The 11816-nt window shown below is 40.1% G+C and overlaps 1 protein-coding gene across 2 annotated transcripts in view; it reads right to left on the bottom strand.

Annotated features, from left to right (window-relative positions):
• Positions 1-1016: 1016 nt before the first annotated feature.
• The window catches only part of LOC119334235 (transcription initiation factor TFIID subunit 1-like), a 14364-nt gene continuing 3564 nt past the window's right edge, over positions 1017-11816 (bottom strand). The window contains exons 7-20 of one of the 2 annotated variants that reach the window (XM_037606838.1): positions 11390-11561; positions 10040-11054; positions 9104-9306; positions 8766-9003; positions 8169-8505; positions 7651-7857; positions 7446-7538; positions 6222-6428; positions 4547-4741; positions 3686-4169; positions 3460-3605; positions 2970-3023; positions 1945-2892; positions 1017-1765 (exon numbers count right to left, since the gene is read on the bottom strand). In XM_037606838.1, the coding sequence (XP_037462735.1) occupies positions 1403-1765; positions 1945-2892; positions 2970-3023; positions 3460-3605; positions 3686-4169; positions 4547-4741; positions 6222-6428; positions 7446-7538; positions 7651-7857; positions 8169-8505; positions 8766-9003; positions 9104-9306; positions 10040-11054; positions 11390-11561 (4662 nt within the window). In that variant the 3' untranslated portion in view covers positions 1017-1402. The remainder of the gene's footprint in view (positions 1766-1944; positions 2893-2969; positions 3024-3459; positions 3606-3685; positions 4170-4546; positions 4742-6221; positions 6429-7445; positions 7539-7650; positions 7858-8168; positions 8506-8765; positions 9004-9103; positions 9307-10039; positions 11055-11389; positions 11562-11816) is intronic. The other variant, XM_037606839.1, reaches the window with a different exon arrangement.

The following is an 11816-nucleotide window of genomic DNA, read 5'->3' as shown; positions in this document are numbered from 1 at the left end:
TTAATCCCTCCGTCATGTAATATAAGATGCTTTTACAAGTTATAAAATGGCTTGCAAAAGCGTCTTATATTATGGGACGGAGGGAGTACAATCAAACCAGCCACTACTTCTCAAGAAGCGATTGAGGGATGTGCACATTTGTTGTACATAGTTCGCGGAATATTACTCTTTTATTTACTCTGCACATTACCTTTATTTTATCATAAAATTAATATAAATATTTGCAATAACAAATATATATGATGTAAACATATATTACATGATGAATCTAATGTTGGTATTGTAGATGTTTAAAAAAACAATAAAGTTTACAAAGTGTGACTTAAAATAAAGCTAATATGGCGAGTAAATAAGAAAGGGCGGAGTGGGAAGTGCATCGATGAACCCACTTTGAAAATTACATTTCTAAATGTTAAAAAAATCTGAAAAGGTTTGCACCGTTATGTCTTCATGATTTATGTGCGTGCATAAAGTTTAATGGGAAAATAACTTTTTTGTGGCCTCTGCAAAAAAGAAAAAAAATTGTGTCGTAAAACGCTATTTAGAAGCACTGAAACTTGTCTTTTTTGCAGAGACAAAAAGAAAAGACACTTTTTCACAAAACTCTGTACCGCGCACACATATTTGCAGACATGTATGCGTGGAATTTTCTTTTGAATTTTTCGACATTTTAAAATGTGTTTAAAATGCATTTTTCAAAAAGTGGGTGCATATGCCCATGGGTTCAGGACGTGCCTACTCAGGGGGGGATAGGGCAACATCATGGGCATAATCACATTTTATGATGCCAAGCGAGAGAAAAGGTCCTAGGTAGTAAACCATTTTTAAAAAAAAGATGGTTACTCATCTGTTACATCACCAGGCCTGGTCACAAGTCTCCATTCAAAGCATGCACATCTCATTCAGCAACTCAAGTAATGTTAAAAGTATAGAGAGGCAGGTAAGCAACTTGTACCTGATAAATAACCCAATCTACACGCTTTGACTTTGGACATTTTGCACAGTATAACCTGTCATCACGCAATAACCTTCACCCACCATACCATTGCTGATTCAAACATCAGTGATTAGACCAGACCAGGTGCAACCCCAGGCACGTGCTTTGCTTGACCATTTCTGCATCTACATATCCAGGACGTACAACTACACCATCTGAATATTCACAAAAGTTATACCGCTACGTTTTTACAGCAAGAGGCCAAATAGTTACAGCAGAACCTCTGCGGCTAACCTAGAGCTTGTCTACACTCTCGCAAATTTTCTTTTACCTCCTATGTATTTTTCTGAGTCCCGAGGCAGCAAGAAACAGGCAAAAATAACTGGGATGAAGCTAAAAAGAATGTACAAGTGTGCCATCCCTTCCCTCGCTACCGATCAGCAATCTATGTTAGGTAGTATCTTGTTACTGCGCTAGCCCCTCGATCGCACTTTCGGCGTCGTCGAGCGCATCCGCGCTTTCCTCGAGAAGGCAATTGCAGATCTTCAGGAGCTGGTCGGCCAGCGGAGGGATGTGAGGATGCCGCGTGTCATTGTAAATGTGCGCATTCGTTGCTATCTGTGCAACGTCATGCCTGAATTCCTCCCTGTTTCTGTACTCCATCTTCCTCGCCTTGTCCCTGATGGTACCCAGATCCATTGGGCGCTGGATTATGTCATAGTAATCGGGAGCGACTTTCTTCGTCACTGGTTTAAGAAACAGCAACGATATAGAAGTTTGGTTCCGCAAGAGGTCAACTATCTTCTCCAATATGTTGGAGAGCTCAACCTGCATCAGATGTGTAAAAAAAAAGTTCAGTTTGAACGTGGTTGTAGACAAACATTATTAATTCCTGCATCATGTAACTCCTTGTGGAGACGGAATCAGCAAAAACGGTTGTAGACAAACATTATTATTAAACAATGTACAATTCCACCAAACATGAGCGGAAACATCAGAACAAGTACCTCTCCTCCTCTGCGCCGCTTGACCGATGGAGCATTTTCTGTCATATCAGCTGGGGTACGTCTCTTTGTTGCTCGATCTCTTTCAGGTACCCTTCTGTCATTTCTGTACGGCCTGTGATCAAGAACGTCATCATCTCGAAATTCGTGTCTTTTCTTTTTCTTGTTTTTCCTCTTTGACTTCTGGAGCTCTTCCTCCCTGCTTAGTCCTTGCATCCTAGCTTGAATTAGCCTCCGTTCCTGTATCACTCGCTGCTCTTTAAAAGCACTCCAGGATTCATCACTTCCTACTACTTTGCTTTTCCTGTTACCATCCAGACCCAACCTATCCTGAGAGGAATTCATTTGGCAGGGCTCTCCAGCATACCAACCATCATTCTCTCTGATGTTCTCTTTAAAACTTGGCAATTCAGAAATTTTCCTTAGCTTTCTGAGTTCCTGACCACTCCTATTTTCAATAACTGTTAGCTGGCCCACATGCCCTTCAGGCTGCTTGAAAATGACCTTCTTACGAGGTACATCCTTCTCTGCCTTAGCAGGAAGCCGTATCACGATTGATGGCTTAGGAGTATCAGGAGGATAGTCTTCAGACTTGGTCTTACTGCATATTTTAATTTTGCTCGCATTTCCAGTAGATCTCAAATCATTAGCATCCATTGTGAGTTTATCAGAAACCAAAGAACCTGCCACTGACATATTCCTATCCAAGGACTTCTCAGGTGCACCACATCTGAATTTTACTGGTTTGATCATTTCAATGCAATCGGGCGCTTCAGTTTCAGGAACTTCAGAAGAAACCTTGGCTACCAACCTCCTGCCTGGTGGCTTCATTGTTTCAACATAACTTGCCTCGTCAAAAGGATTAGATATGTAGGAAATCACATCCAATCCTGAGGTTTCTGGATCCTGCCCATACTTGGCGCAAAGTTTGTTGGTCCGCATGTGCCCAAGCTATGCAATAACAACATGACACAAAGTCAGGGGGGAAATTCAGAACGTGCGAGTAATTCAATGTACCATGCCCTTACCTTTCCACAAGCTCCACATATAAGACTGTCCACCTTTGCTCCCTGCCTCTTTTCCTATAAAGAAAGGCAAGCCACATAAGAATAAATAAAGGAAGATACTCCCTCCTTCCATCTATATAGGGCCTAATGCTTTTTTCAAGGCCACCTTTGACTATTGACAAGATTAATAGTACATGACATGCATAATGTGAAAATTATATCATTGAAATCTCCTTTCACATACGAATTTAATGGTATGCTTTGTGTAAGTTGCATGTCATATATTATTGCCCTAACATTTGGTCAAAGTTAACCTCGAAAAACGCATTAGGCCCTATATAGATGGAAGGAGGGAGTATGATCACTGCTATATTAAATGATACTGCTATTAAAACAAGTCTAGAAGTTCAGAACATGAACCATAGATTCTTGATACAAATTCAGTATGGCGACAAAAATGAATCTGAAACAACCAAGACTAGGTTTAGAACTTCAGATGAACTTCTGATACCTCTTTCACTCCTCTTGGCGTGCTCTCCTCTAGAGCCAATGCACTTTGACTGGGCTTCGTTTTATTGGCACCCTGGTTATACATAGAGATGCCATAATTTGTCATTTCCACAGGTTCTTTCTTCCTCTTTATGTCATTACCACTCTCTGCAACATGATAGTCCATCAATAACAATTACTAAACTTGGTACTTGGAAAGCAAAACTATGAAAGTAGCAATCAACGACCTTCGAGCAATTTTTTTACTAGAGCAGCTTCTGCCTGATCATCTTGATTTTCCTTGTTAAATTGGACTTGAGTAGAGCCTTTTCTCATTTTAAGCCCTTCCATATCGTCTCCTTTATCACTTCTCAGATCTGCAGTACCAACATCTTCATTGTCAAATTCTTCAGCATCCAGTAAGTTTTCAAGATCCCCAGCAAACGAGTCCAAATTGCTCTTGGCTTCTGTATCACTGCCATTGTCATCACCGTCTATGGCAGAAAGTGACTGAAATTGTCTGTCCCAAATTTCCTGACATTTCTCTTTAGCTTGGTGATGAAGCTGCAGAAAAGACATCCTTTGTCCACGTGCAAACTTGCTAACTGGAATTTCATCAATCATAATTCCTGACGCTGCTTGCTCACTTGAAAGCTTCCTCACCATAGCAATTCGATGCCACCTTGTTAATTTATCAATTTGTTCGTCTGGAACGCCAAACTTGAGAAGCAACTATTTGCAATATTATCAATGGAAAGCATTAGTGAACAAACTGTAAAAAGACAGAAAAATAATGTGTGCCATACATGTAAATACGTCAGATTGTCTACCATGGTCAATCACATGTGGGAGTGGATCCCACTTCTCGTTGTCATAGCCAATGGCATTTTGGCCACTATACATCTTCTTTTACTGTATGGAGGTAATTATTCCGTTTTTTGCAAGGATCAACATATAACTTTCCTCACAAACTAGTCAATAAAATAATCATGTGAAAGACTACCAATAGACATCTATGTTTTTACTGATTCATGTTCCATGATCTTAAGTCATGCCAACGCCTGGAACCCCCTCGCAATGTCAATGTGTATAGTGCTGATAGATGGTACCTCTCGGGCAGCATCCATGCTCAACCTGCGAAGATCAGCATCCGTCCCAGTAACAGTGGTGCCTTTGGCTGCAGCCGGCTTTTTCTTATGAGGTAAATTGGAGACAGGATTTACTCGCACATAGCTAAATCCTAGCCCACGGCCAGATGGATCACCAATACCAGAGATTTCTAGCCTTTCTATACTTTCTCTGTCCTGCATACATGCAAAAAAACTATATTAGAACAGTTGAGCCGAATCACACACCGATAGACAAGGAACACTAATAATCTACTACATTTTTATTTATTTTAAAGAAGGCACATACAAACGTGCATTTAAGACATATATACATGCACCATCCAGCAAGATCTGCCACTGATCTGGGCAGGAAATATAATACTGGTCACGCAGATCATACAAAAAAGTATCTCTCTGAACACCCCATTCTGCCAGGATAGAGTTTGTCATGGTGTTGCTGTAGTGGATACCGTTCGAGCTCACAGGGGAGAAGGCTGATCCCTCCGTGTGTTTCTCCGCCATATCTCTAATTTCTTTGTCCTCAAAATTCTCTCTCCCCTACCCGCTTCATTGGTCTCTCCTCGCCATTATGTATGTGCCCCCTCCACTAATCTCTGCCCTCTCATTTGATTCATCTCCCATCTCCTTATTTGCCTTTCTATGCACTCTCCATCTCTCTTCCCCTCTACCCTGTACCCACTAGGTATGACCGTACCCGCTCAGCATAACCGCTTCAGTAGGTACAACTGAATAACCTACCAGTGGCAGACTACACCCTTGCACCCAAAAGAACTTAAGACTGGTAGAATCAAAATCAAGCAATGTGAAAGGGCTAGCTCAGCACATACACAAATTTAGTGCATATATACACACACCGAATACATTGCACAGTGTTTGGCTTTGATCAATGATCATCAGTACTACACTACGTTGTTTCACCTATCTGCAAGATTGTAATTTTGTTCCTTCTTTCTCTTTTCTCTTAATCCCACTGTATTAAACGGACTTTGTATAGTTCTCAGTTTTATGAAGTGGTTCAAGCTGGCGTAAACCCGCGAAAGTCCCCATCACAAAATAAAAAAATCACTACTCCATCAGTCCAAACAGGACTGGAATATCCCAATGTACCATTGTGAAATTAGAACATATGGTGCACCGAGGCTTGTGGTGCACCTGATGAACCCATTCTCAGTAACCCTATGCAGAAGTTTTATAAAAAACTGAAAAAACAAAATCATGGATGTAGACAGACCACATATCTACCATGTTACAAGATTTCAAATCCAACTGAAGAAACAAAAACTGGGCTGCGCCCAGCCCACTTTCACTGTAAGCACTGGATTTGTCATTTTTGTATCTGTGACCCCTTTTTTCCCAGAAAATTTTAACAATTTCAGATAGGGCAACCGAGGCCGGGTGCACCACAACTGCAGGTGTACTGGATACACTCTCATGTAACTAGTCACTTACTCGCCTGTCATTTCCATCTTAAACTGAGATTTTTCCTGTAGCTGCATGGTAGACTTGTTCATACTCTCTCAATATATATTCAGCAAACCATAACAGATGAAGGTTATCCATGGTATGTCTAGAACACATCAAAGATATTTTTTGCGCCAAAAGTGGTTTACTGGTTTTAGTTCCACAAACTATCATTAAATGGGCAAATAGGTACCTGGTTCATACAAGCAACAAAATTACTGGTAAGGTTCCAGCTAGTGATTTGCAATTCCCTCTCAATATGTGCTGCAGCAGCAAGCTCAATTGCCTTATCGGGAAGCTGATCCATTGCGGAAGCCAGTCCCACAGGCTGAGTAAGCTTGTGGATTCCTAAATGCTTGAGACGATGCTGAGCAGCTTGCATACTCTCATGACAGCAGACCTGAAGTGGAAGTTTTAAACTTTCAGTTACCATATACTCAATAGCAAGATAAGACACTACTTCCAAAGCAAAATTAAACTATAGAACAAGGACTACTTCAAAGCTCGTTTTCTTCTCACGTTACACATTATTAGAGAGATAATACTTCCAAGCTTTTGCCGCAGCCGCTCGGTTAATCGCTGATTGATCCATGGGTTATCAGTTTGTATTGGAATGCTGGATGCTTAAATAGTTAAATGGATGTTCAGTGATATGCTTCTAAACACCTTTATAAGCACCAACCGTTGCAACTGAGATGCTCTAAGAGTAAAATGCATGACCTTGCTTGTCAATCACACCACTACACATATATATATATTCAGCCCATGGATATGATGAAACAACTCGTGGGTATCTTTATTTACTTAAGAGAAGTACGAACAAATGGTTGTCTTGACCTAGCCGCTAATCTTGAGCAAGTCATGGCCACCATTTACATCTGAAGTACTCCCTAGAAAGATATGTCTTCTGCTTTATCTAACAGTCTATACAAGTGCCAGGAATCTCCACAGCACACAACCTCAGCTTACTAATTTTCTCGAAAATGCAATTCACTAAACACCAGTTATTAATGTTACTCTGAAGTTAATAAGAGTGCTGAAACTGACAGTCATCTCTTATATTAGAATTAAATATAAGGCCTAATTTTCATTTGGTCTTCATTCAAAATAAAGAGTTCACTTCAAACCCCTGTATTGTGTCAAGAGGGGGAGGTTTAAGCAATTGATCATCCCTATAACAAGGAATACTTGGCGCAAGTTTTCTATGTCCTTGATTTTGCAATTCATTCATGCACGAGGGTATGGGGCTTTGGAATGGCGGAACTGAGTAGCTGATCAAGTTGGTGATCCTTATATAGCATGCGTTATGACTGACCAGCACAAACATTTCTTTAAGAGATGAGACTGTCAATTGTCATCAAGAGACAAGAAGTAGTTGTTTGTCACAAGTGGCAAAAAGAATTTTTGAGAAACTCACACTTTCTGGTGACAACAATCTTCTAAGTTCATCCTCTGACGGAATTCGAAAGTCAGCTCTCTGTGTCCAGAAAAGATGTCCATTGGGTCCTTTCTGTTTAAATGAATGCAGGAGAGCATTAACTAAAACAAAAGTCCATAGCTGAAAAACAAAAGGATATTACAGATACAGCTGCTGAAGTAATAAACATAGGTGATAGATCTACCTCCAGGTCTGCACAATGCTTCAATCCTTTTCTCACAATAACTTCTGTCAGAGGATGCTCAATAGGTATTCCATCAGCTCGAATCTGAGAAAGAACACCAGGCCTCTCCCTAACACGGAATTCACGATATACATATACGAGTATTCGATTCAAAAGATAATTCTGCAGATTTTTCGGTCGTGGTGAAAATACTTCCATATGTGGTTCCTGCCAGGAGAGAACAAATCTATCATTTGATGGATGAAACTGTTCAAGATTTATCGAAAGTATATCCTATCCCGGAATGATGAGATGCAAGAAATAGCAAAAAATGCTAATTTATGGATAATGTAGCAACGCTTAGTTCAAGATTTTCCAGCATTACAAACTTGCAGCACAATAAATAAATAAAAATAACCAAAGCAACCAATCCAAAATTAGTTGCTTTCAAGTAAAAACTCCAAAAGTCAAAAGAAAAAGAGCAACAAAAATGAACATCCTAGAGATATAGAATAGAGTGTTTCAGCAGAAGAGTTTACTTGTTGGCCAACAGCATATAGCTTGTCAATGCGGCGAAGAGAAAGCATCCCTTTTGGCGAACGAACTAAAAGATAATCAGTCGATGCCACCTTATGAGGAAATGCAGGTGCTCTGTACATGTTTGTCTCAAGACATGATTGATGGGACCCAGAGCGTACATCTCCCAGGAAAGGAGATTTATCAGCAGGCTCAGTAGCAAGCACTGTGCCCAGTCCATCATTGTTGCTTCGCAGGGATGTAGCTGTCTGATCATCAGGTGAAGTTTTCTGGTAGTACGTACAGAGTCGAGCACCCATTCCTGCATTTGCGAGTAGTAAAGGTCTCTCCTCGCAGTATCTGCATTGAAAGCGAAAGATAACACATGGCACATTAATAAACAAAAACATACACAATCAAAACAACAAGTACAGCATATGGCCATTTAAATGATCAATATCAGATTCTGCATGCAGTAAAGTAATGTTCACCACTTGGCCAAAGTAGCAGTAAAAGTACCAATGTGACTTTCATATAGGAGTACAAGAATTTGCATATGTACACGCTTATGAAAACTACTATGCGTGTGGTATTAAAGGAAATATTAAGATTGGACTTACTCCATCAAAAATACATGTCCATCCTTAACGGACAAGTCAGCTCTTTTCCTGAATGCCCCTGGAGGACGTAGGGCCTTGTCCTTGCCAGGTAACCTCTGCGCTTTCGGCCATAGATGTACTTCAGTGCGAACAACATGCAGAATAGAGTTTGGCCGCACGTTTTGCATGGCCAAGGAAATGTCATCCTGAAGCTCTTTTCCAGAACCAAACAATTTGATCTTTTCAGATGGTCGGAATTCTGCATGTAGTAAAGTTAAGGCACCATAAAGTAACCATTGATGCCCTTCTAAACAAAAGAAAATAAACAAAATGGAACAGGATAATGAATGAGTACTAGCCTAATTTCTTGGAAGCTTTTGATTTTACTGATAGTGGAGTTTTGTCTGCATTGACGAGAAGTTTCACTCCTTTTCCTGCCAAAGTCATTACTATAACAGTCATTGACCCATGACTACAAGCAGCTCCTTGCAACTCAACAGCAAGTTTATTTTCATGGGGGTACCACTTAGCTCTTGGTCTATGGAAGTTTGCAATTTCATTACTGCATGCAAGTTCAGAAAAAAACTTATTAGGAATGAAGTCAGCAAAGAACAAACAAGAATAGTCAGTAGGTTAGCCACGTATGGTAACTAAATCCCCAGAAGTATACTTGCTAAATATAGCTAAGAACAAGAGTGTACGGAGCCAAGACTCACAAACAGATCTGATTTTTTTCACAGGAAAAACTCAGTGGAAAGGCATTTTACAAGAATTACAATCTCATAATTTCAAGTTCCAAATAGTGTTGTCTTTATAGTATACGAGCAGCTGTCACAAGTTCAAACTATATCCAACTACGGATCTCCAAAATAAGCAGGAAGTTCATATTATATTATACAAAAATTGTCATGGAACAGTAGAATAAGAAGCCCAGTCGCAGAAACCAGAAGATCAGCGAGGCAGTGGTAAAATATATATGCATGTACACATGCAAAAGGTACCCAAATCTATTGTTACAGAAATATTTCCCCAAGATAACAGAGCAGCCGGTCGTTCACTTGGCCATACCTTATTGATGAACAACTGATATGTCACACTATTTCTGTTGAACTGTTTTAAAATGATCTGTCACCCGATTTAAAAAAAAAATCATGCAACCCCATGACCAATAATTATCCCCGTGATGAAATAAGTGTACAAATATTGCAAGATTCATCAAATACAAGTTTGTCAATCCAAAATGAGACGAGAATCATAGATGTGGAATTATATGGAAATGGGGGAGAGACTCATACATGCTCAGGTTTAGCTTCATGGTCTGCAGCTTCTGAGCAGGAACAGAGTGTACCACCTTTATGCCCATTGAAGAACGCTTTTTAGTATGAGATTTAGCTTGCTGTGAAATCTCCTTGTTGGAATAAAATTTGTCATTGGAGATGTTGAATTGGCCATCGAATGTAACTATTTGGTTGTTATGGCCAAAATTTTCCACTGTTGAAGTCCTCACTGACCGACTAACAATCATTGCAAAAGCATGAGAGCGGAGGTGATCCCTGTTCTCTTCATCTAAAATCTCAAAAAGCATCTGGTCATCTTTCAGGTCCATGATTAGCTTAGGCTTAGGAGCATCCTCACTGTGATCCCAAATTATGTTGTCCAACCAAGATCCTTCCAACAGTTCCTTGTTCAGTAGAGAGAGGTTGCTTAAACACTTCATTGTAACGATTTTAACTGTTCCATTTATGTTATTTGGTTCTGTATGGTCTAGGTCATTCTTCTCCGGACTTGTCTCCTTTGTCAAGGGAGGGTAACTACTCTCAGGGGAATGATAACTAGCTGAAGCAGGCATTTCTGTATATCCAAAAGACTCTGGAGAATCATTATTTCTACTCTGTACATCACAATACCTGGACACATAACCATAATCCTTAGCCTCGTCTTCACTGTGAGTATCAGAGCTCTCTTCAGATATTACACAGCTTTTTAAACAAGACCGACTTTCACTTGCTGGTGAATTGCCCCAAATGATACCATTTTCCCAGTCTTCGTGCTCAAGTGGATAAACATCAGGACAAACTGGAGCTTGTTGAGCAGTAGGGAAATCTTTGTGTGCTTCCTTCATTGGTTGTTCAGAAAGGCACGAATCTTTGAACCCAAAAGTATCACTAGAAATTAACTCATCACTGTCACTCTCAACAAAATCTTCATTCATCTTGATATGCTTCAAAGATGAGACATCTTGAATAGCACACCTTAGAAATACTTCCTCGTCATCTTCAACAATGTCAGAGATGTTTGTGATCCGGACATCTAGAAACAATTAATACCAGAGAGAGGTCTATGGCCAGTCAGAGGTGATAAAAGAAATTAAACTAGTATTCTATTAAATTGGTCGCACAGATATGATATTTTGGGGAATTTTTAAAATGCACAAATGTGACTTTCCAAAATCACATGCACCGACCCATACAACCACATATATTCTCCCTATTAAGTTAGGACTGGGCCTCAGGTAAATGATCTAAGATCAGAAATCAGACAAGCAGTAATATGCGTCCAATCACACACCAGCTATGTATACAATACTGTCAAGGGGTCATGACGATCTTCTTAGATTAGTTTCTTATAGTGAGCCTGTTGAATACCTTTACTCACTGGCCGCTTATGGTGATCTGTCTTGGCTTTTCTTACAGGCTCCTGTACACCAAAAACTTCAGAGAACTTCAAGATCGCACTCCCATGCTCTATGCATAAAACAGGGAGGGAAGTCGCAGATTTAGACTCCAGTTGATCTTCTTCAATGTCAATTTCTTCCTGCTTTATTAGAGACGAGCAGTCCAGTAAGACAGGTAGATATATCATTACAAAGCAACTTCAGATTTGTGAGTAGAAATATGTTGAGGCAATTAACTACAGCATGAGAAGTGTCTACAGCATGAGCAGTCCAGTAAGACAGGTAGACATATTTTTCTACTGGAGTCCATAAAGGTGATGAATGGGAGAAGAGGTCACCGGTGATGGATCTGGGAAGGAGCTCGCCGTGCTGGATCTGTAAAAGGAGGCCACCGGAGG

This window comes from Triticum dicoccoides, chromosome 7A, assembly GCF_002162155.2.
Source record: "Triticum dicoccoides isolate Atlit2015 ecotype Zavitan chromosome 7A, WEW_v2.0, whole genome shotgun sequence".
In the NCBI taxonomy this organism is placed as follows: Eukaryota; Viridiplantae; Streptophyta; class Magnoliopsida; order Poales; family Poaceae; genus Triticum; species Triticum dicoccoides.
This window is presented reverse-complemented; position numbering and strand designations above follow the sequence as displayed.